A 25,701-nucleotide genomic window follows, 5' to 3' on the forward strand; every position below is an offset into this window, starting at 1 on the left:
ATGCTGGGAAACTGAGTGTTTAGTGTTAGTTCTTTGTTCAACTATGTTTTGAAAGGATTATCAGTGCATTATTCGTTCTTTCCACTTTCATTTACCAATAAAAAATGAACACGTGTCTCATTGTTATATTTGCTTTTTTAATCTAACACTCAAACCCCCAATCAAGATTTGTCTCGGATCAAAAATAGGAAATGAAAAAATAGGTCACTGACAATTTCCTCCTGGATCAAATATGGATCTACCCAGTCCAACCTTAAACAACTTTCACCTTCCTAGCAACTGGTAATAGGCGGTTGGCACATCATTGAAAATGAAAGAGAGTCTGTATGTGAAGTGCTTGGGCGTGAGTTGCAGCTGAGAGCAGCTCTTGTATGAATGGGCATTGTTACCACTGGTGGTAAAAAAAAGCAACTGTAAGTGCATCAGCAACTGTCATCTTTGAATACATCTGAGGGCATTACAAATTGCATTTCCTCAAATAGGGTGAAGAATGTCATTTACTCAAATGCACAGTACTAGATGTTTCATTGTAGGTGTGTTTGAGAGGACTTCATTTGTACATGTGCATTTTATGATGGTTTGAACAACATTACGGTTTTGTTCAGAATTATCCCGTGCACCATTTAAGTCTTTCAAAGCGCTCACAACAAATTAGCAACTACCAAAAAATGTCCCAAAACGGTGGCCGAGGGCATTTATTTACTCAACTGCAAAGAATACTACAATAATGGACATAGGTCAATGTTTTTTTTATTTATTTAGAAAAGTTGATTCTTGCTGGTATTTCAGAGATGACCCATGGTGAACAGTAACAAGGTTGCGTACATATCAAGGCTGACAAGGTGGAACATATATCTAAAATGTCCAATTGATCATGACAGCAAGGAGATAAACTCTCGTATGCGACTGGTGTGCCCCACGTTACATGTATTGTTAGCATTTTGGATGGATACAAATAAATCCACTGGTGAAATGAGGCTTCAAATCTCATCCATAACTGGATGGAGTACATATGAATGGAGAAAATATTGGTTATTTATGATTCTATTCATCATGTTCTTGTTTTGCTTTTTGTATCATCTTTGGGACTGTGGGCCCTTGAGAAAGAAAATTCAACCCTCTGCATGTTCCACACATATTGCAGATTGACAAAAGCTGGTGGGAGGAAAAGTATGTGAGCCCTTTGGAATTTAAGTTTCTGCATAAATTGGTCATAAAACATGGCCTGATCTTCATCTAAATCACAAGAATAAACAGCCTGCTTAAACTAACACCGCACAAACAATTATATGTTCTCCTATTAGTAATGAAAACAACATGTAAACATTCACAGTACAGGGAGGAAAAAGTAAGTGAACCTCGAGGCTACAGATTCTCCGAGAGTTCAGTCAGGTGTAAGCCAACCTGGAGTCCAAACAATAAGACAAATTTAGATTTGTTAAAAAGCATTGCCTGATGTGTACCATGCTTCACACAAGAGAGCTCTCAAGACCAATTAAGAATTGTTGACTTGAATAAAGCTGGAAAAGGTTACAAAAGTAAAGTATCCATAGACAAAATGTCTACAAATGGAGAAAGTTCAGCACTGTTTCTTCTCTTTCGAGGAGTGGCTATCCCGTAAAGACGACTGCAAGAGCACAGCGCAGTTGCTCAATGAGGTAAAAAATGTTTTTTAAAATAAATAATAATTTAAAAAACTAGAGTGGGAGCTGAAGACTTACTAATCAATGGCAAATGCTAACATCTCTGTTAACAAATCTACTATACGTAAAACCAAAAAGAATGGGATCCATGTGATAATACTAGAGGAAGCCATTGCTGTCTAAGGGCTGTTTTTTTTTTAAATCTGTGACAGACCCCACACGAAAAAAAATCTGCCATATTGTGTGTGTGGTGTGCGCCGATAATAACCCAGAACAGATTTCGATGAAGATCAAACTTCATGACCAATTTATGCAGATGTTTAATTCCAAAGGGTTCACATACTTTTTCCTCCCACTGTACCATACTACAAAGATAAAAACTCTGAAAGTAATGGGTGCCTTGTTAGGAAAATATTTTAAAATAATATATTTAAATGTAATGTCCAAGAAAGGCTAATTGAAATATTGCTGTGCTAAATAAGTCGGCCATTTTGCACCCACAAAGTTTTTAGTTGTCATTGAAAGTATCAGAATTAGTGCAACGGTATACTAGCTAGTAGATGTTAACCATGTTAATAGCTGGATTCCTCTTCCCCTTTAAATCCCTGATGTAACTGGTTGTTTGCTGGTCTTTTGCTCGATCCCAGTCCAGCACAATGAATTCGCGTAACACCGATTGAGTAGTGTTCCTCTTTTGGACTTTATGTTACTTAATTTTTTTTTTCAAGAAAGCAAACTGATTCTGACGTGCCGCGCTTTGGCATACCAGACGCAGCGGTCGCACCAGCCAGTCACTCTGGAGACATACGCAAAGGAGGAGGACAAAGCAGCCATGTTGGGAAGAGAGCAGCAGCGTGAGAAGGGGTGATACGCTTAATCACCGTGGTAACAGAGTCACTCCCTCCCAAGTAAGACATGAAGAGGCCAGGTGCGTTGTGTTCCTCCAAGCAGCCTCAAGAGGCTTCCTGCGCCGTCTCCATGTGATCCGGGAAGAGCAAGGAGGGTGAAGCTAGATAGATGAAAGACTAGATCTGGTTCACTTCAGGATGATGTGGTAGCCGTCATTTGTGTCGTCTGCAACAACAAGAACAACAAACGTCACGGTTAAGAAAACGACACTAACTAGAGAAAATGTTGACAGATCAGTTGTTCAAATACCTTTCATTGTGTCCAGAACAAAACAAACTTCATCCTGGAAATTTTGAATCATCTAGGAAGTAGAGTACAAAAGAAAGAAAATCTTCAAAATGCAGACCGAAAGGCAAATTGCTTACTAGTATAATAGTAAGTGTACCAACACATACAGGTGGTTGATAAAGGAAAAAGGAATGCAAATGCTTCCGAATGCACACAGCGCCAACTTTTTCAGCCATCATTCAGGGTTTTGAATGAGCGCTGAATCAGTGCATGTCTCCTGGCTCCCCAACCTTCATCTACATGTCAAAAAAATTGAACCCTACTGATTTTGATGTTATGGCACAGAAGGTGGCTAAGGTAGCAAAGATGAAAAAAGTTCATGTTTGTTGTAGCCTCAATAGCGGTTCTTTAAGGGCACAAGTTATGAAAAATGTAATGTTTAATTGCTTGTGTACAAATAGTTGAGTCTCTGGAGTGCCTGCTCACTGTCATGCCCTGTTTTGTTTTGCTTTCTGCTGGTTGTTGTTGTTTTTTGTGTGTGTTGCAGTTTCCTAGAGGTGATTGGTGGGCGGACTCCCCTGCGTGGCACCTGGCAGCCATCATCAGTGGGGTATTTAAACGCAGGGGAGGCAGGAGGAAGTTGCTGAGTTATTGTTCATTGCTGGTCGCCATTGTTATTTGCCTATGTTGTTAGTATTGTGCATGCCAGCATTTCTTGTTACTCACATATCCGCATTTTCATACTACTGTTTTCTATTCTCGTTTTCTTACTCAGATTAGTAGATTTTTGAGTTTCGTTTTTCCTCTTGTACTGCAACTTCCTCTCGTGGCGCTGTCTACCTCTTAGTTTGTTCTTCTGGTTACATGTCAATCTTTTGTCACGGCGCTATTTGTTGTATTTTCCTAATTGTGTGTATCTTGTTTAATAAATTCTGTTAAGTCTGCTCAGTTTATGGTGTTTGCTTTGGGGTTTCACTCACTGCGTTTACAGTCGTGACACTTATCCATTGAGTGGGAATTTTAACAACCAATTAAATCTTCAGTTATATGCTTATTTCGGAACATGTGTCTGAGCACGTCTACCCACAATTACTTAACAGTGTGGTAGGGATGGGAGAGTACTGATACCGCCTTATCTCAAAGCAACCAAAACTGCCGATATCAGCCACCCAAACATAAGGGAAAAAAATCTGACAGCAAGTCTTCCTTGCCAGTAGTTGGTGCTACTCTGTGGCGGTTTGACACATGTATACTCGAACTGGTAACGGTCTGGAAAGGGAATTTAAAAAAAAAGTGGTATCAAACATTCTTACAGTGGGGCTAATTTACATGATAAGAACCCCAATAGTTATTCCATCCGTGACTTGGCAGCTTGGCTGAGTGAAGATCCAGACCCAAGGGACAATTACTGGACTACACTGTTTAAAACTATCACGCTTGCCTCTACAAGCTTTGTTCCCTGAGCTCCAACCTCGAGCTTCATGGTAACAAAAGCCGTACTTCCCATTAACTCTGCAGTATATGGGATGGGGTGTCCAGCTGCTCATTTGCATGAGTTTGAGACACCCTTTCTAACAGGCTAATTTAAGAAAGAAATAGGTTGTATAAAGTGTAATATTCTTTATCCTGTGGGTATTTTGACAAAATCATCCATCCATCCATTTTCTGTACCGCTTATCCTCACTAGGGTCGCAGGCGTGCTGGAGCCTATCCCAGCTATCTCCGGGCGAGAGGCGGGGTACACCCTGAACTGGTCGCCAGACAATTGCAGGGCACATATAAACAAACAACCATTCGCACTCACATTCACACCTACGCGCAATGCAGAGTCTTCAATTAACGTACCCTGCATGTTTTTGGGATGTGGGAAGAAACCGGAGTAACCGGAGAAAACTCACGCAGGCACGGGGAGAACATGCAAACTCCACACAGGCGGGGTCGGGATTGAACCCCGGTCCTCAGAACTGTGAGGAAGATGTGCTAACCAGTCGGCTACCGTGCCACCTGACAAAATCATGTCAGACATATTAACGCACCTTAAATTGTGGGGGGAAAAAAGCATTTAATCTTTAAATCATGCCGAACCAAAACTAATGCTCTTTAAAAATACAAGGCAGGTAACCAAAGCGAACACTCTACCGGCCCTTCCCATGTTAAATGAAGACTAACGTACAGCTACGCAAAAATCCCAACTATAATTTTTTTACTATGTAACACAAGGTGGCCAAGGTGGTGAATATTCTCATTCATCCAGGTCATTTCATTCTCAGGGCATTGAATCGATCACAACTGGACTGTTCTGTTTGTCTTAGATGTTTCGCCTCTCAAATGAGCAAGCTTCATCAGTTCATGCAACAAGGCTTAGGATGCACTAACCAGTGTCATGAAGGGAGGAGGAGGAGTGGATAGGTGACGACGATGTCAAATGTAATTACCCAGCAATTGTTACAAGCAGTCGCAAAACATCGAAATAAGTGATTTGGTGAAACAATACACTTTGGCTAAAACTGCATTTTCACAGAGAGTAACCAACTTTGAACAACAAAATAACAGGTCAAACATGTATTTAGAGAAACAAAATCATGTCAATACAGGACGCCGCATCTGAACCGGAAATGAATTAGTATGTCACTGCACACGTCACTTCCGAATGTGGGCAGGTTAGAAGTACAATATTCATTTTTTATAATATAACCTTTATCAGTCCCACAATAAGGAAATTTGCATCGTTTCGGCAGCAATTGTGGATAGAGGAAATAAATATAAATAGCATGCAAGAGAAGACATAATTACATTTATTCTTCTTACATGCCACTGCCATTTGCCAGTGGATTTACAGCTTCCTGACGGGCAGGACACAGCAGGTGAGGCTGGGAGAGACCACCTCATCCACACGCAGCATCAGCACTGGGGCGCCCCAAGGTTGTGTCCTCTCTCCGCTGCTCTTCTCTCTCTACACGAACGACTGCACCTCAGCGCACCCGGCTGTCAAACTTCTCAAGTTTGCAGATGACACCACTGTCATCGGCCTCATCAAGGAATTAATCATGGACATATTTTTGATGACGGAACATTGAAATGTCACTTTGATTCAGGCTGCAGTTGTGTCCACCCTTACAAGGTTGATTTAATAACATTAAAATGACAAATATTGAAGCCATAATTTATTAACGATGACTGTTGCACGGAAATGTTGACAACATTTTGAAAATATGGAAATTCAGACAAATTTCGACAATTTGTTCTGGAAGTGAATTTTTATAGGTTGGCTGAGAAAGACAAGAGTGACAGATGCAACAATATTGTCATTTCATATGCATCAGGCCTGTCTGAGAAACAAAGAGTTTCAGCCACCTCAAACCTGGTAATACCCTGGGACAAAGGCTGGTACATCCCAAAGACCGGACAACACAACACAACACACACTCTCTCTCTCTCTCTCTCTCTCCCCCCCCCCCCCTCCCTCCCTCCAATGAACAGCATGGCCTCCTTGACCGTTAGGTAACTCCAGGACCACTTTACAACTGAATGGAATATCAATGAGAGAGTTTCAACCTAACGAATCTGAACAACGGACAATGGCATTCCTAAAGAATGATTCCATACGTGATGTGGGGCATGCCTCTAAGTTGGAACATTAATGAGTTTTCCACACGAACACTATTAGTGTGTCCTAACTAAGCCTTGTTGCATGAACTGATGAAGCCTGCTCAGATGAGGCAAAACGTGTAAGACAAAAAGAGTAGTCCAGTTGCAATCGATTCAATGCCCTGAGAAGGTGGCTAAGGCAGCTGAGGCTGCAGAGCAAATCATATTTGTATATAAGTTTATGTTTTATACATATATGACAACTGGTGGATGAGATAGCTGAGGTCAAAAATCAAATCAGTACACTGTCACCTCTCAGTCAAATGTCCAAATACGATTACTGTATATCACTGTCAAAGCAAGAAGCCTACTTATTTTGAATACTTGACAAGTTGGCTGAGATCAATCACTACATTTGTAGTCATTTCTTGAGCATCTATCAAATCCTCAGGGACTATTTATTTACACTATGTAACAGCAAGAAACCTAATGATTTTGAAGATCTGATATCAGTGGAAAACAGGAGAGATTCGGACGCTCACCTCATCACTGACCAGCACGTGGATGCCAGTGGGACCCTGTTTGACGATCTGGTTGATCTGTCGGGGCGAGATGTTGAAGAGCTGGGCGATCTTCTCTGTCAGCTCAGTCGTAGTCAGCTCCTCCAGGTAGATGGCATGATATACTGCAACATTGAACATGAAGGATTTGAAGCCAACTGTCTAAATCAGTATGTGATGGAAACCAGCTTCTGGGAGTACATCCAGACAAATGGCCCAATCGGTGATGAAGACCCAGAAAATGAGTATGTTTTTTAGGGAGAAGACGATGTAGACCAGTGGTTCTCAAACTGAAACTATTTTACACCCAGTACCACCGTAAAAAAAATATACTTTGTTCTCCAAGTACCACCATAATGACCAGCTTTAAAACACAGTAGCATAGTAGGCCTACATGTTCATCAAATAAACAAGGCAGGGGTTTCATTCCTAGAGTATTATTAATATTGTAATACAGTCAAACATTATGTACAGTTACAGCATCAACACTGCGCATGAAAATAAGAAAATTGAAAAAGTGCATTTCAGTGACTTGTTTTTCTTTATTCTTTTTTTAAACATTCAGGTTCTACAGGTACATTGCATACAGGTACATTGCATACAGACGATTCACACGATGCATCTATCCCATCCTTGGGATCCTTAGTAGAATACGTGCTCAGTGGGAGAGTGAACACGACAATTATTGTGGATAAGTCTAATTAAATCAGAACTTTGTTGAACCTGGTGCGTTCTTTTTTTCCCCACATACCACCTGCATCTCGTCAATCCCGTCATATTTCTCAACATTTCGTGGCACAGATATCTCGCTTGCATCTACCCCAGCTACCTCCAAGGTTGGAAATTTCTGTCTCCTTTGCATTACTTTATCCAGCAGCGTCTGGACAGTCTAGAATAAAAATGTTTGGACAAATCTGAAGGAGCAAGTATTGTCATCAAACACGTACAACGCTGACCATAGTTAACATAGGTAATTGGCACCTTGATCTCCTTTGCCACTGGCTTACCATCCTTCCCTTTTGGGTAAGAGATGCTCCACTGTGGCTCCCCATCCTTCCTTCGCGCTTGCCGTCTTTTGCAGTTTGCATTGAAATTTAAAGCTGACAGAAGCAACCTAAAATACAAACAACCAGGAGCAACAATAAACAAGAATACAAATATTTTGCAGTAATCGATTCTAAAAATATTCGATAGTGACAGCTGTATAACCAAGTTTAGAGTCGTGACAAATTCAGCACATTTCATTTGCTCCTCAAACATGAGCCATGTACATTATGGCTGTGTTGAAGTGTATATTTAGTTTCACCGCTAATGTACAGTACCTTGCTTTCATTGTCTTGTGTGAGAAATGGGAGGCCTTTGGAGCAAAATACAGCACTACTTTATGGTAGGCTTCAAGGCTTGATGTTTGTTGAATAGGCAATAAGATGCCAATGTCTTTGAGCAGCATATTATTTACTATTATGAGCAGTTCCTTATGTGCTTTTGATCCTGGAACACATCAATGGACAGAATTAAGAGAAGTACTCAGAATCATCTTTCAATAAGCTTATTTGATTCACTTTCCCTTTTATGAGCCATTCTCTTTACTCTAACCGTTCATCATGCAGACATTCTGGAAATACTTTAGCATGGCCCTTGTGAACATTCAAGACATTGTTGGCGATTGACATCCACTTCTGCCGACATTCCTCACTGTTCCCTTTGCTTGATGCTGCTAATCTATATATGTGATTGGTGATGGACTGCGACCATTTCAACACCGCCTCGCAACCAGCCTTTTTTGAAAGGGCCATCAGCTCCTTCTTGATTCCTGAAAAGGAAATCATTAGTCCAGTGCATCAAACACCTTTGTCTTATTAGTCCTTCAATATAAAAAAATGAAACTTGCATGGACAGTAACAAAAGTGACAAACGCAGAGGTAAGACTACTTTTTGCGACATGCCAAAAGTCAAACCAGTGGCAAAGGTCCTTATGGGTTTCCCTCAGAAATGTCTTAATTTGAGAGTGGCGGTCTGTCACACTCTTTTTCATGATGACACCTTTCCTCTGTAACAAGGCATGGCACTTCTTCAAGCCCTCCAACTCCATGGCATGGGAGTTCTTTACCTCTGTAACCTGAAATGGGAATTATTTGCACAATATATGAATACACAAAACATTTGCCCTGACTACTAGCTTGATCCCGAGAAATGTAATTGCAAAGATTTACGTGTACCAAGTGGGCGTCCAAGATCTGTGAGTCTTCAAGGTTCATAACAGTGTATGAACCATATTTGGCCGTGTCCTCAGGAGAGCAGCATCATGCATCACCACCAACTGTTAGCTGTTTTCCCTGAACTCCCTCCAGAAGGGAAGACTGTTGACTTTCCCAAACTAGGTTGACGGTTGGAAGCAGGTAAGCATTCTGAATACGACAGAATGTCCTCTTTGAAAAAGTCATTATGTTCACATTTTTGAGCATATTTATCGCTTTCATTGGACTGCAGCCACTAAAAAGGATGGCACTGGCACCCAGCAAATAACCTGGAGGCATACAACCTGACATTGGTTGGCTGTACCATTCTTGGATGTGACCATGTCTGCATGTTGCTCTGAACACGGCAAGGCTTCCTCTCATATTTTTAATAGCCACCAAGCATGGGCTGGAACAGACAGCACAGATTGCCAGGAGTGCTCGTAGGCACGATTCAAAAACAAATTCGAATAGGGTTTCCATCAACGATGGACTCCTTCTCCAAGGAAATCCTGTAAAAATCAAGTGTGAAGTGTGAATAATTTTGTCTTGCCCCAGTTCTACAGTATAACAAAAAACAAGAGCTGTATCTGTAACTTATAACGTGAAAAGAATAAACTAGTATATTTACAGTATCCACAAAAAAACATTCGACTTTCTAGTTGTCTTTGCAAGCTTCCCTCATTACTGACCATTCTTCTTCAATGTCGTCATCATCATCATCATCATCAGATTGATCCTCATCACTAGGAGACTAGTCGTCTTCTTCGACATTTCTGTCTAATATGGAATCATCCAGCTCACATGGAACTTTTTTTATGCCTCTGGCTCAGTCGATGTGACTTGGGTCCCATATTATTGCTTATACTGAAAATGTGAAAACCTTGTGTGAGTGAGGAGGTAATGATTGCGATGATTTGAGGTAATGATCAAAGCACTTGATAAATACAGTATATTACGGTATATTCCAACTCACCCATGATGTTTGAGTACTGACTGGCTTATTGCCAACCGTAGCCTGGATACACACACAGTTGCGATTGGACTGTGGTAGAATTTTTTTGTTGACTGTCTGACATGAAATCAGACTTAACTTTTCCTGTTTTAGGATTACCAAAATTATGTCTATTCACTAAATGCCAGAATAGTGAGAGGGGGATTCTTTTGTTACAATAAAATATAACAGGCATGCTCATTGGGTCAGATAGTTGAGGGGAAAAAAAGCATGTATTTTCAGTCATGACTAGAAATAATGGCACCCCAGGGGTGCCAATATTTTGAGCACAACTATACGTATTATATATTCATATGTTTTAGTGACACGGTACAAGCTTTTACATAGTATGCAGTATTCCTATACATTGTGTGCCACTCGCTCGAGTAGCTTTACAACACGCCGCACAGAAAGTCTTTGCCGTGTCTGTTGGGTTGTCCTATAGGCAAATGTACAGACGGCAGTACTGAAAAGTACTGTGTGGGTCTTTTTTTTCCCCCACCGCCCAGTGCATAATAACCATAAAAGAGTCATAGGTGTATATACAAGGAAATTCTCACCTCTTGTCTGGGCCACTTCGCCGCTGCAAGATTTTGTTCTCCTGTTGGCGGTTGAGGTTCGCGATGGCCATAGGAAAAATAGTTGGCACCACAGCTGGTTTCAGCCTCTGCCTAACTACACCTGTGTATCCAATGCTTTCTGCAAAATGTTTCTCAAAACACACCGGTTCGAAGTGATCATCACAGAGTTTGGAATGCTTGCTAGGCACCCATACGTGACCACATTTCTTCCCGTCGATTGACTTTCCTTATCCACTGGTCACATATTCATTTTTCACTTGGAAACCCAAAGAAACTCTTGTCCCTGCCTGAACCATTTGTACAACCAAATTCCACACAATAAACCATCATTAAATCGCTGATTGATACGACAACAACTATACATGGATGGGAACAACAGCATGGAACAATAGCACACACCGCCGAATGATCAGGTTGTTTGGCTAGTGTTACATCACAGCGCCGGAAAGAGACGAAGACCGTAAGGCGCTAGATGCAAAAAGCAGAAGGCGCATTCTGAATCATATTTATCAATTTAACTGCTGTATATCTGCTATATAATCACCTCGAAATGGCAGATGTGATTTGTAAAGTGGTTCAAGAGTTATCAAGAACATTTTTAACATCTTTGTCCTCTGACCTTTAACATAAATGAAGGAATCTGGAAGACTGAAAAGTACAATAAGGCAAAAAAATAAAAATAAAAATAAATAAATTCTTTACGCAGAAAAACTTATTTACAAGGCTCAAATACATGTTGATGTATCAATTTAAGATTAACATTAAATTTGCCTCATGTTCTGGCCTCCAACTTCAGCCAGGCCTATCTCCACCTGCACCTGATGCCTGCTTCAAGCTGTGCCACATGAATAGCATCGTCCTCTTTATGCACTCTCATTCTGGGAAAAGAAATTACTAAAATCATTGTCTGTTTCACTACATTTTTCACTATTACCAACTTGAAAGGCTAATCCCAAATGCATCCTCCGGGAAAGTATTAAGTACAATATTTTTCTGTTTTTATTGGCCATTTCTGAATTTGAAGTTAGTTCATTCTGTGTCATGACATAAAAGATCGCTCCATCGCTTAATACATTTAACATTAACATCCGTAAACTAATTAGATAATTGTAGCAGCGTTTCCTAATTAATACAAGATTTACTAGCAGATCAACTCTTGTCGCCAATGTTACGTGTGCTTTGCAGTTCCACTGGGATCGCAACTCGGGCCACGACCCGCAGCACTTCAACGAAAAGACCAGTGCAACAAATACGACACTAGCTGATCTGATGAGAAAAACCTTGCTTAAACGTAAGAGTAGCAATAGAGGATGTCCGCTCCACAGGTTGGTAGAGTAGCCAAATACTGTACTCAAGTAAGAGTACTGTTACTTGACAATAAAGTGACTCAAGTAAAAAGGAGTCCTTCAAAAAAATTACTAGAGTAAAAAGTATACAGTGAAATAATTACTGAGTAAATAGTGAGTAGCTTCTGATTATTTTTTTTTTACCACAGCATGAACATTTTAAAAAATTACAAAATAAAATGTGAATGTGCAAATTCTGATACTGTGTGTGTATGCACAGTCAAGACTACAACAACACATCTGCAATTTACTGCACGGTGTTTTCTCAAGTTATAAGTGAGCTGAAATATCCACGTTTGGCCAGACAGTGACAGACAAATGTTTTTGCTCGTCTAAATGTAAACAAGAGTAGCTCGTTGTTGCCTTCATGGTAACGACGACCTTCCCAACATGGCCGGCACATGGTAGGCACAACAATCAGCCGGGCTGGCTTATCTAGTGTTAATAGCTATGCCCGGAAAGCCCAACAGAAGATGTATGAGGTCATGTGACTTTGTGTCGTTTGATTGGTGAACTAAACTTAAACGTCACTAGCGCTTAAACTGGATTGACGCAAACAGTGCCCGATGCGGAAGCGCGAATCTCGCGTACAAAATAGTTGATAAATAAGGAATAACTGATAAAGTAGCGAGCGACATTTAGATCATTGTAACGGAGTAAAAGTACAGTTACTTAACAGCAGAAGCGGCGGAAGTGTTTTTTCTGGTCTCGTCAAGTCCTGTGACTTGTCCAAAGCAGGTCCCAAGCGCACAGGCGGAACCTCTGGCCAATGCGCTTGCATATTCGTCTGCCGCGGAATAATATTCAGAATTACATCTGTGTGTGGATGTGTAGAATGGATCTAGCTGCCAGCGTTCAAGGAGTACGAAACAGCCTATGACGTCAGTGACGTTGACCCCCGCCCCCTGGTAAAACTCATCGGATCTATACGATTCACCTAAATGGCTTATTGAGTTCAAAACGGAGAATTTCGCCAAAAGGCGAGTGATTTGCACGTATGAGTAAATCATTTTTCATTTTCAATTTAGGAAATATCTTCAAATACCTATCTAAAGATCGAACATTCTTTGTCACAGTAAGAAACAAGGTAATGTGCACTGACTAAAGAAAGTGCTGTTTGCAGCCTCTCCGTTCTCATGTTTGGTCTGCTGATCGCGTGCCTGCTGCGACTCCTGGCACACGTAGATAGTTAACCTCGGACGGACCACCCTGTACACAACACACACGCATTTTCAGTTGTTCCCGTTCTCACTGATCAATCGAAAAAACAAGGTGTCAAGTTGCACAGTACTCACCGTCCTTTTAGTGCATTGAATAGTCGTATGCCGTCTGCTGGGCCACAGATCTGTATGACATCTTCCCTGGTCAGCTTCAACAGGTCTGCTCCTGTTAATGACACATGACAGCCCATTTGTTTTACATACACAATTGTTATGATTGATATCTAGGAGGGACATTTTACCTGAGAAGTTGGTGAAGAGCCGAGAGAAAGGCGAGAAGCGGTTTCGGAGAAGCCACTGTTGTGCATCTTGTGGCGTCGCTGCAGGTAACAAATTCTTAAGAGGGAAATAAAGTCACTTTAACGGCCTCAATAACTTTAACAGGTACCTTTTATTACCTCCGTTACAGAGGCTACTTGCTGTATGTCGCCATAACATTTGTCACCTGAGATTAAAGTGGGTACGGAAAGTATTCAGACCCCCTTAAATTTTTCACTCTTATTATTATTATATTGCAGCCATTTGCTAAAATCATTTAAGTTCATTTCTTCCCTCATTAATGTACACACAGCACCCCATATTGACAGAAAAAAAACGGAATTGTTGAAATTTTTGCAGATTAAAAAAAAAAACAGAAATATCCCACAGCCGTAAGTATTCAGACCCTTTGCTGTCACACTCATATTTAACTCGGGTGCTGTCCATTTCTTCTGACCATCCTTGAGATGGTTCTACACCTGCATTGGAGTCCAGCTATGTTTGATTATACTGATTGGACTTGATTAGGAAAGCCACACACCTGTCTATATAAGACCTTACAGGTCACGTGCATGTGAGAGCAAATGAGCATCATGAGGTCAATGGAACTGCCTGAAGAGCTCAGAGAAAGAATTGTGGCAAGGCAGAGATCTGGCCAAGGTTACAAAAAAAATTCTGCTTCACTTAAGGTTCCAAAGAGCACAGTGGCCTCCATAATCCTGAAATGGAAGGTGTTTGGGACGACCAGAACCCTTCCTAGATCTGGCCATCCGGCCAAACTAAGCAATCGGGAGAGAAGAGCCTTGGTGAGAGAGGTAAAGAAGAACCCAAAGATCATTGTGGCTCAGCTCCAGAGATACAGTCGGGAGATGGGAGAAGGTTCTAGAAAGTCAACCATCACTGCAGCTCTCCACCAGTCGGGGCCCGACGGAAGCTTCTCCTCAGTGCAAGACACATGAAAGCCCATGAAAAAAAAACACCTGAAGGACTTGAAGATGGTGAGAAATAAGATTCTCTGGTCTGACGAGACCAAGATAGAACTTTTTGGCCTTCATTTTAAGCAGTATGTGTGGAGAAAACCAGGCACTGCTCATCACCTATCTCATACAGTCCCAACAGTGAAGCCTGGTGGTGGTAGCATCATGCTGTGGGGGTGTTTTTCAGCTGCAGGGACAGGACGACTGGTTGTAATCGAAGGAAAGATGAATGCGGCCAAGTACAGCGATATCCTGGACAAAAACCTTCTCCAGAGTGCTCAGGACCTCAGATGATCGGGAAGCCCAATAGAAGACGTGTCCCTGTTTTACTGTGTACGTAATTCAGCGGCCCAAAAAGAAAACACTGGCCTTGGTGACACGGCTGAAGGACAAAAAGATGCCCAAACAATCGGAGGAACAGGAGATAAGGCGACACGAGGCACGGACGGATTCATCAGGGTCATCCAAACAATCGGAGGAGCGAATGACAAATGAGATGAGCCAGCACGTTGAATCTCCCACACCCTTCCCTGCCCCATTGGAGCAAAGGTCTTTTTTTTTTTTTTAGCTCTTTTGAATATCTCTGTTTTTTAGTTCAAGGTGACCCAAAGGTTATTGTTTTAATAATTTATAGGCCTCCAAGAAAAATTTATGGAGGACTTTTCAGAACTGCTGTCAGTTATTTGTACTGACTATCACTATTTTGTCATAACGAGAGAATTTAACATTCATGTTGACAATAACATGGAAACAAAATCTCTGCTATAAGAACTCTCTGCTAGACTAGACACATTTGACCTCTCTCAACATATTAAGAGTCCAACCCACACTTAAGGTCACATCTTAGACCTGGTCATCTCTAAAGCTGTTGAAATTCTATCAATTGACATTAAGGATATGGCTATTTCTGACCATGTTTGTGTATTCTTTGAATTACAGATTCTTCCAAAAGTTCAAACAACCTCTATGTCTATTAAGAAAAGGTACATAAATGAGAGTACCGCCACTAAGTTTATGGAGACCATTGCTGTGCCACAAACTGTGACTGCTGAGACAGTTGATGTACCTTTGGATAATTTCTCCTGTAAAATCTCAAATGTCATGAATGCTGTCGCTCCTATTAAAACTAAGACAATCTTGAGGCGAACTAGAACACCGTGGAGGAGTACAATGATGGTAAAGACCTGTAAATCAAAGTGTAGGAAAGCAGAACGTAAGTGGAGAAAAACTAAACTCCAAATTGACTATGACCGCTACAGACAGTCTTTGTAATTTTAACCAAGAGTTAGTCAGGGCTAAACAGGAACACTTTTCTGAAATCATCAGTAAGAACTTCAACAATACTCGCACTCTGTTTACTGTGGTTGACAAGCTCACAACCCCCCCCGCCTCCCCTCCCCGACTGAGATAACTCCAGAACTCCTAACAGCAGATAAATGCAATGAATTTGCTTGTTATTTTAGTGAAAAAAATATATAATCCATCAGGTTAAATATTAGCACAAATCAGCAAAATGATAAAATGATACTACATCTCTGCGATTGGCTGGCAACCAGTTCAGGGTGTACCCCGCCTCCTGCGCAATGATAGCTGGGATAGGCTCCAGCACTCCCGCGACACTTGTGAGGATATGCGGCTCAGATAATGGATGGATACTACATCTGAAGCCACCCAGGAAAAACTCTATTACCATGTCAGAATTTTATACAGTTGAAAAAAAACGGTTACTGTAGAGAAAACGGTTCAGCAGCTGAAACCATCAACGAGCTGTCTTGACTCAATAGCATCTGACATTTTTCAAAGCTATTGCGAAGTCTGTGCTAGCTGATTTACAGCAAATAATTAATTGCTCACTTCAGTCAGGCAAGTTTCCTAAAGCTCCTAAAGTAGCTGCCATTAAGCCTCTGCTAAAAAATAGAACGCTGGACACGCCCATGTTATCAAGCTATAGACCCATCTCAAATCACTTGTCTAAAACAGATAAATATCTGGATAAGTAAAAATGTTCCTCAATTAAGAATTTAGAGAATTGTTTTTGGCAATAAAGAAAAGAGAATTGCTGTTAGTAAATACCTGGAGTCACTCTCTTTAAAAACTAAAGACCAAGTCCGAAACCTTGGTGTTCTCATAGATTCCGACCTGACTTTCAACAGTCATATCAAATCAATTACTAAAATTGCTTGGAACATATCCAGAGTGAAGGCTTGCATGTGTCAAGCAGACCAGGAGAAGCTCATCCATGCTTTTATCTCAAGTAGACTTGACTATGGTAATGGTCTTCTGACTGGACTCCCTAAAAAGAGCATTAAACAGCTGCAGCTCATTCAGAATGCTGCAGCTCGGGTTCTGACCAGAACAAAGAGGTCAGAGCATATTACTCAAATTCTAAAGTCTTTACACTGGCTTCCAGTCAGCTTTACAATAGATTTTAAAGTTCTGCTACTGGTCTATAAATCACCAAACGGTTTAGGTCCTGAATACATGAATGAAATGCTAATGGAATATAAACCCAGTAGAGAGATCGACAGACTCAGGTCACATAGTGGAGCACAGAGTCGAAAGCAAACATGGTGAAACAGCATTTAGCTATTATGCTGCACACAAATGGAATAAGTTGCCAACAGAAGTGACGTCAGCCCCAAGTGTGCATGTTTTTAAGTCCAGGTTAAAAACTCTTCCTTTTCTCCATGCTTTTTAGAGCATTTCCACTTTTAAATGATATTTCTTGCACTGTATGCTGTTTTAATTGTATTTTTATTTCCCCCCCCCCCCTTTGTTTTAAATGTTTAGAAGCAGTTTTTGTCTTTGTTTTTAAATGCTTTTAATCATGTAAAGCACATTGAGTTACCTTGTGTATGAAATGCGCTCTATAAATAAATTTGCTTTGCTTTGCTTTAGCAAATGGCTGCAATATAACAAAGAGTGTAAAATTTCAGGGGGTCTGAATGCTTTCCATATCCACTGTATGTGCCCTGTGATTGACTGGCAAACAGTTCAGTGTCTATCCTGCCTCTTGCCCAGAGTCAGCTGGGATGGGCTCCAGCATGCCAGCGACCCTAGTGAGAAGAATCAGTGCGGAAAACAGATGGATCGAACTACATGCACTTTTACACTGGGCAATGCTGTAGCTGCCAGACCTTTTGGGGGGAAACAAAAAAAGAAAAAATTTAAAAAACGCCGATTTTACTTACGTCAGCTACTTGAACCACAGGCTCAGGCTGGTGGTTTGGTGATCCGTTTCTAAAAAAGCGGAAGGATTGTGTTAGCGAGGAGGACAGGGGTAGCCATAAGCATCAGATGGTGCCAAGAACACATTTTACCCTTCTGCAACTGGGAAGCTGTTCTGCGTGCTGTTGAAGCCCGGTGATGGAGAGTTGTTTACATAGGGGACCTCGGGCCAGGGGGAACACTGTGAAGAGGCCAAAGGCTCTGTTAGTGCATCAAGCAGGCCTGTTATGCATTGTGATGCTAAGGCTGCTGGTCCAATAAAACTAGGATATTTAAAGAGACAGGAGATGTTCAGTGACTTTAGTAGGTGCATTTTGGAAATGGCTGACTTGCAGCAATAGATGAGTACACAGGGCAATTTGAATCATTTTACAATACGAATATTCCCATTACATTTGATAAGTACACATTTATTCAGTAAATAAATAAATCTAGAATTTATTTTCACAAACGATTAGGCTAGGTTATTAAAAAACTAACCTCTGTGAGGATTGTAGTTTCATACGAGGCCTGGTATTTCTCCTTCTCCTGTGGTGCCCTTTTCTCCATCTTCTCCCTATCAGTCTTCTGCTTTCTATCCGCACCTTTCGGCTGAAAGAGGTGACATGGTGTCACTGAGCTGACCGCTCAGCCGATACCACATACACCAGAAAACGTGTGATTTTCGACTTGTCAGGAGTCTCGTCATTCTGCTCACCTTGAAAACTTTGACCTGACAGGAGGCGGAGTGGAGGTGCTCGGTGTACTCGCTGCTCTCGTTCTCTTTGAACGTGTCGATCTGGATGCGAAAGGGAACCCCTTTTTCCCCGCCGTGTTTACGCATGGTAAATTCTGTGCTGATGCAGTGAACCTACCATTGTTGAAAACGATACAGACGATAGAATTTGATGCAGAAACAAGAAAAGCGTGACAAAATGCAAAAAAGATTGAGAACAAGTCATTGTATAAAGCCAACTTGCTGAAAAATGGTTCAGTTAAGTTTATCGGAGTCTGGTTTGAAATGGTAAATCCTGATCTGGCTTTTGTTTCCAGCATGGGCTTCGTAGGTGCCAGATACGCAGATAGTGTCCATCAGGCCAGCAGGCCAAAATAATGGAAGATGGGGGAACAAAACCCAGATACTGTGATATAATCGCATTGTTGGCTTATGACACTGTAACTACACTTGCATGTTTTAATAAGCCAATGATTAGGAACCCACGATAAACATGTTTCAAGCAGATTATTATTTGTTTTATTCTATTTCCACAAGTTTTCAAAACTAGTTCAGAACATTGCAATATCATACTACAATATTATACAGGGAGTTGACCAATCAGAAGACTGCCGTTTGTGTAGTTACACCCTTTAGGTACCTTACCACAGCATCTAGCGCCAAATAGTGGCAAAGATCAATCGCCCCATTCACTGACTGCACCTGTGCATCCTGCGACAGGGACTTTCCACATTTTGACATTAAGTACATATGAAATTTTAAATACAGTTTGAATATTATTGTAAAACACATACCATATAAACTGTATTGGTGCAGCTTGGCAGCGGCCGTGACTCGGTCTCGCTCACGCTTAGAACCTTTTCGGTGAAAGCTCATGAATTGTTTTGAATTGTTGTTACATTTGGAATATTTGGACACTGCACAGCAGCAATTCAAGTTTTTAATCAGAGCAAAACTAATGGCCGATAGTCGGCCACTCATGAAAACTAGCTGCTGAACCCCACACACTGCATGATAGTTCAGTGTGGTTCGGCTGCGACGCTCGGTATGCGGCAGGCCTTAAAGATGTAAACAATAGGACAGTGGCCAAATAGGTGTGAATGTGAGTGCGAATGGTTGTTTATATGTGCCCTGTGATTGGCTGGCAACCACTTCAGGGTGTACCCAGCCTCTCACCCAGAGTCAGCTGGGATATCTTCCGGCTAGCCCGCAACCCAAGTAAGGAAAATGGATGGACTGCAGCTATCTCGGTAATGTTGAGTCAGATATTCAAAATGAGGTTTCTTGCTTAGATCAACAATGCCTTGAAATGTTTCCATACAGAACTCTGATTTACTGATTTGACCTGAATAATATTGGTGAGAGGAGGAAGTCAATCCAGAGGAACATGCTACCTGGATAAAAACTGAGGTTCTTTTTGACGGTTCCCATAGGAACTCCACAGTGTTAAGCTGAGTAGGGTTAGCCCGTGGGTCGATAATGCCAACTGACATGGGGATATCTGCAACAGATCAATGCACAACAGGCTTTTAACAAAAAGCAAGTCAATACGGTATTCTACTGTTGTTGCAAGTATTGGGTTGTTGTCTCAAATGAAAAGTGAGTGGTGCAAATACATTGTATCAATGTGCTAATTTTCTAGCTCACTGAGTCAAAGCTTTGTTAGTTCCATTTTTTAATCAATAAAATGTTCAGATTTTCCTTAGAGGAATTCAATGACCTGTTCCAATAACACTTTCATGAAATAAAGAGCAATCTGCAAAAACAACAGTCAACCACTTAAGAGGCACTCACCCAGGTCCAGAATGCGATCCCCGGGCCTGTTCCAGCGCCAACCCTCCAGCTGTTGGTGCTCTGTGTACTGAAGTCGGCGGTCGTGAAACACCACGCGAATGATGCTCTGCAATTTAGAAAAATGTGCATATTACAGAGATGTGTGTTGTGTTCATACTGTTGAAATATGATGGGAAAAGGGAATTAACAGATTATTATTTTGATTTTGTCCAGCTGCAACTGAGACACGGTTACAACCTGATAACGTCCCATTTGATAGGTTTTGGGGGGGAATTGTGTCACTTGCATCATGTAGTTTAAAACCAACCCACACACACTATCAGTCCTTAAGAGCTTAGAAAAAATAAAAAATAAAAAAATTGGGAAAAAAATAAATAAATACAATTTTAAAAATAGCAGCAGTTCAGTTGTCATGAGAAAGTGATCCGGCCTCAATCTGTATCGTAACTACAGGACTAAGATTACAACGCAATCAACAGATTTGGACAAGAGAAAGTGAAAGAACGCAACTAATGCCACATTTCCCCTCACATAATTAGTCTGTAAATGTTTATTTTTGTTATTTAAAAATCAAAAGCCATGCCCAATGGCCATCATAGCAAAAATAAACATACAATTGTTTCTTTACATGCGTCTTGAGTAACGCACCTTAACCATTTTACCAGAGATTTCCGGAAGTTCACCAATTTTCCGATTATCAAGCATGATAATTTCATAGGACTGCCCTGTAATGACAAGTACACAGGGAATAACATGGTCAACAAAGAAAACCACCGCCCTTTCTGATCTAAACTAACACAGTGAAAACAACGTGCAAAACCTATTCTGTGATATTAGTTTACTTCCAAATTGTTCTAACTTTAAAACATTTCAAAAGAAAGTTATGTAAAGAGAACTAATTTGATCTAGGGCAAAACTAAAATCAAGTAAAACTACTCACCTTTTGAAGACCCAACATACTGCTAATAAATCACTATGCTTTCAGCTACACAACACTAATCATCTTATTGGTAAGATCAATTTGTGTATGTCCATCCATCCCTCCATTTTCTGAGCCGCTTCTCCCCACTAGGGTCGCGTGTGTGCTGGAGCCTATCCCAGCTATCATCGGGCAGGAGGCGGGGTACACCCTGAACTGGTTGCCAGCCAATCGCAGGGCACATAGAAACTAACAACCATTCGCACTCACAGTCATGCCTACGGGCAATTTAGAGTCTCCAATTAATGCATGTTTTTGGGATGTGGGAGGAAACCGGAGTGCCCGGAGAAATAATGAGCGTGTGCTGCCCAATCCAGTCCGCACGTTTAGCCTGACGTTGGTAGTAGTGTGACATAGGTACAGTTGGGAAGTAAGACAGTGAGTCGAGTCCAACCGTTCTTGTTTCCACAGAGGAGAGAATATATTTCTGTTTTACATGTGCTACTACCCTGTTTGTGTGAAAGTAACAGCTGTTGTAATAGTGTAAAATTTGCGCAATAACGATGCTACTTTCCGTTTGCCCGTCCATGATGTTTCTAATTGAATGTTAGCATTAAGCTAGCTGAATTATGCTACACTAATAATAGTAGCGGTGATGCTGTGCTGACAGTATTTTGAATGAACATTTGATAAACAAGACCAAGCAAGAACACTGCCTCTCATTTGGAGAACCGTTAGCTCCGAGATAGATTTAAGAAGTTTCGCTTAAATTTTGAAGCCTATTTTTTCATAAAACTGAAATCCAAATTCCACCACTTGGGCAACATTGGCAATTCCACTGTAACATATTGTAGCTGTCAGTCGCACTAACTCGGTCACACTGTGATTTACCTCACAGATGACAGTCATCATTATGTCAATGAAGTATGTCTGTTATTGATGCGCTGACCTTGATTGAGGTAGGTGAGTGTTTCATCATGCAGTTTAACGGCTGGCGAGGTAGCAGCACACAGAACATACTGGAAGGGAAGGATCTTGTCGGTGTCAGGAGGCAAGTTGGACTCCTCTTGTTTGAAGATAGGCAGGGCAAGTACGTCGCTATAGGTCAGACAAACAGAGCAACTGTTAGTACATTTACAGAAGAGCAACGGATGAACAGGTGTACGTTTTTGTTCCCGATTGGACATGCTCTGCACTTCAGATAACTATAATCAAGGCAGCGCTAGCAAATACCAAAGTATCCAGGCTGAATCTCACCCCTCTTCTCAACAGAGTAATTTACAGCGGAAACACTACAGTACATAATGAAGCACAGGAGCTTGACAATGAAACAGAGGGGAGACTATTTCTCTGCAAAAAAATAAATGTTCACCTATTTGGTAGGTTTGAGGCACGGCACATCTGCTTTACAGTTCTGGGGACCGGGGTTCAGATCCCAGCCCCGCCTGTGTGGAGTTTGCATGTTCTCCCCGTGCCTGGGTGGGTTTTCGCCGGGCACTCCGGTTTCCTCCCACATCCCAAGAAACATGCGTGGTAGGTTGATTGAAGAATCTAAATTGCCCGTAGGTGTGAATGTGAGTGCGTATGGTTGTTTGTTTCTATGTGCCCTGCGATTGGCTGGCGACCGGTTCAGGGTGTACCCCGCCTCCCGTCCGAATATAGCTGGGATAGGCTCCAGCAGCCCGTGACCCTAGTGAGGATAAGCGGTAAAGACAATGGATGGCTGGATGGTAGGTTTGACAGTAACATTGGAGACTAACTTGTCCATAGGTGTAAATGTGAGTGCAAATGGGTGTTTGTCTATGTGTGCCTTGCGATTGGGTGCAGACCAGTTCACGGTGTACCCCACCACTCACCAAGAGTCAGCTGGCATAGGCTCCAGCAAGCCCGCGACCCTAATTAGTCGCAGACTAATTTATTGCATTCCTAAATTTGTTATGAATCTGGACAAAAGCTAAAATTACAGTCAACGACTGGCCCTTGCACATCTATGCCTACAGTTATGACTGCATAATAACAATTTCAGTATCAGTGCCCTGCTGAGTGAAAACTGCTTCAGTACCTCATGCTGTATGCCCCAGCACCAAGCTCCTGGCCGATGCCCGACAGGCTGGCATCAAAGTCCTGGACCAGTCCGGACTCAATCACTTCGTCGGAGAGCGGCAACTTCAGAGCCCAGGCCATGATGACTGCTTACAGATCTCAATGGGGTTCGGTTCTGACAGCACACTCAACTCGAGACTTGCAAGTTTCAACCTTCGATGAGAAAGAAAGTTAGACTTCCACATGACTGTAACAACGACTACATATCATGTGGGTAATATCTCCCCCCTCCCCAAAAAAACGGCTTTGCAAAATGACAAGAATAAGTAATTTTGAGCAAGCAAAGTTCTAAAGGTAATGTTAGCGGATTAGTGCATTGAACTTTCATAGTTAGTCACGCTATCAATGTTTTCATTTTGACAGTAAGCGGCCCGCTTAAAACTGCAGTTTACCTTACGGCGAAAAGGAAACGTAGCTGCTTGCTAAGAGTGCGAGGTTTTCATGCCATCATGCCGTGCGCCGTCGCTCCAGTACTAAAATAAACATGTCGAGCTAGTCATGCTAGCCACGGCGATGCTAACAATTGTTCAGGAGGTTTCACGACAACACCACAATATATTTCACAACACGCATTCTTTAACCGGGAATCAGCCAAAATAGGCCGTAAACTAAATATGGAATTTATGTTCCTTTTGTTTATTTATCAAGCTTGGAAAACGTAGCTGTCGTAATTTCCGTACATAGCTTCTTCGTGTTATTTTTTTAAACACAATGCTGCCACCTACCGGTTGGAAGTTATTAAATAGTTCCACACAGGAACAAGTGTTTGCGTGTTATCTCCGTCAGGCGTGGGTTTTCTTCAGGTACTCATGCTTACTACCACATTCATAAAACATGCATGTTGGGTTAACTGAAGGATCTAAATTTGACACAGGTGCGAATGTTAGTTTGTCGATATGCATCTTTTATCCCACATACTGTTTATTTACATTATCAAAAACCCCAATATTTGCTACATTCATTGACCAATTTTCCCCTAAAATCCAACCATTCATCCATTTTGCATACCGCTTATGCTGATAAAATGTATCATCTTCCTCTTTCTTTACATCCTCCTCTCAAACGCCAACTGCTCTCATGTCTTCCCTCGCTTCATATATCTGTCTTCTCTTTGGTCTTCCTCAAGCTCACTGACCTGGCATCTCCATCCTCATCATCCTTCTACCAATATAGCCACTCTCTCTCCTCTGGACGTGTCCAAACCATCGAAGTCTGCTCTCTCCAAACTGTCTCCAAAGCATCTAACCTTGGCCGTCCCTCTGACGAGCTCCTTTCTAATTTTATCCAACCTGCTCACTCCTAGAGAGAACCTCAACGTCTTCATTTGCGCCACCTCCAGCTCTGCTTCCTGTTGCCTCTTCAGTGCCATGGTCTCATGACTGGCCTCACCACTGTCGTATAAACTTTGCCCTTAATCCTAGCAGAAACTCTTCTGTCACATAACACACCTGACACCTTCCTCCACCTGTTCCAACCTGCTTGGACCCGTTTCATCACTTCCTTACCGCACTCACCATTGCTCTGGACTGTTGACACCAAGTATTTAAAGTCCTCCACCCTCGCTATCTCTTCTCCCTGTCGCCTCACTCCCCCCCCCCCCCCCCCCCCCTTCCACCTCTCATTCATGCAGATATATGCACCTGTGGTACTCTTTCTAGGCATGAAACCATACTGTTGCTCGCAAGTACTCACTTGTGTCCTGAGTTTAGCTCTCATCGGTCCTCTTAGTGTCCCACTTATTCTTAGCTAACCTTTTTCCTTGCATGATTTCCTGTACTGTGAGGTTCCACCACCAAGTCTCCTTCTCTCCTTTCCTGCCAGAAGATACACCGAGTACTCTCCTGCCTGTCTCTCTGATCACCTTGGCTGCAGTGGTCCAGTCTTCTGGAAGCTCCTCCTGTCCACCGAGAGCCTGTCTCACCTCTTCCCGAAAAGCTGCACAACACTCTTCCTTTCTCAGCTCCCACCACATGGTTCACTGCTCTGCCTTTGTCTTCTTAATCTTCCTCTCCAGCACCAGAGTCATCTTGTACACCACCATCCTATGCTGTCTAGCCACACGATCCCCTACCACTACCTTACAGTCGGTAACCTCCTTCAGATTACATTGTCTGCACAAAATGTAATCCACCTGTGTGCTTCTACCTGCACTCTTGTAGGTCACCCCATGTTCCTGCCTCTTCTGGAAAAAAAGTGTTCACTAGAGCCATTTGCATCCTTTTTGCAAAGTCTACCACCATCTGTCCCTCCAAGTTCCTTTCCCGGATGCCGTACTTACCCATCACTTCTTCATCATCCCTATTTGCTTCACCAACATGTTTATTACAATCTGCACCAATCACGACTTTCTCTGTCTGGGATGCTCAGAACTACTTCGTCTAGCTCCTTTCAGAATTTCTCT

At 41.9% G+C, this 25,701-nt stretch overlaps 1 protein-coding gene across 12 annotated transcripts; it reads right to left on the reverse strand.

Annotated features, from left to right (window-relative positions):
* Positions 1-666: 666 nt before the first annotated feature.
* Positions 667-24,868, reverse strand: tfcp2 (transcription factor CP2). Of its 12 annotated transcripts, none has more exons than XR_009790759.1 (19): positions 23,693-24,868; positions 23,260-23,453; positions 22,147-22,295; positions 20,927-21,003; positions 20,279-20,384; positions 19,879-19,985; positions 18,467-18,619; positions 18,250-18,360; positions 17,862-17,950; positions 17,733-17,781; positions 13,549-13,642; positions 13,382-13,472; positions 13,189-13,295; positions 10,720-12,873; positions 9,858-10,032; positions 9,148-9,677; positions 8,251-9,047; positions 7,936-8,042; positions 7,451-7,817 (listed from the first exon to the last, which is right to left on the reverse strand). XR_009790759.1 is itself a non-coding variant. In XM_061789838.1 (16 exons), exons 2-16 carry the CDS (start codon positions 23,379-23,381, stop codon positions 2,680-2,682), a joined length of 1,488 nt encoding a protein of 495 aa, XP_061645822.1. In that variant the 5' UTR covers positions 23,382-23,453; positions 23,693-24,868; the 3' UTR covers positions 667-2,679. The 12 variants fall into 12 exon arrangements, 2 of the variants coding, with proteins under 2 accessions (XP_061645822.1, XP_061645865.1); XR_009790762.1 differs by having other exon boundaries at positions 10,142-12,873; XR_009790765.1 differs by having other exon boundaries at positions 8,251-8,741; positions 8,887-9,047; positions 9,858-12,873.
* Positions 24,869-25,701: the final 833 nt, after the last annotated feature.

The sequence above is a fragment of the Phyllopteryx taeniolatus genome, chromosome 1 (assembly GCF_024500385.1).
Source record: "Phyllopteryx taeniolatus isolate TA_2022b chromosome 1, UOR_Ptae_1.2, whole genome shotgun sequence".
NCBI lineage: Eukaryota > Metazoa > Chordata > Actinopteri > Syngnathiformes > Syngnathidae > Phyllopteryx > Phyllopteryx taeniolatus.

What these genes read in the sequence shown, in the direction of transcription:
- tfcp2 (XM_061789838.1), bottom strand. Translation starts at nt 23,381, where the DNA reads ATGGCCTGGGCTCTGAAGTTGCCGCTCTCCGACGAAGTGATTGAGTCC. An exon ending in GTCAGGTCAAAGTTTTCAAG is followed by an intron (nt 18,361 to 18,466) that starts GTGAGCAGAATG and finishes CACCTCTTTCAG; the next exon opens with CCGAAAGGTGCGGATAGAAA. An exon ending in GCTCTTCACCAACTTCTCAG is followed by an intron (nt 13,473 to 13,548) that starts GTAAAATGTCCC and finishes TGTCATTAACAG; the next exon opens with GAGCAGACCTGTTGAAGCTG.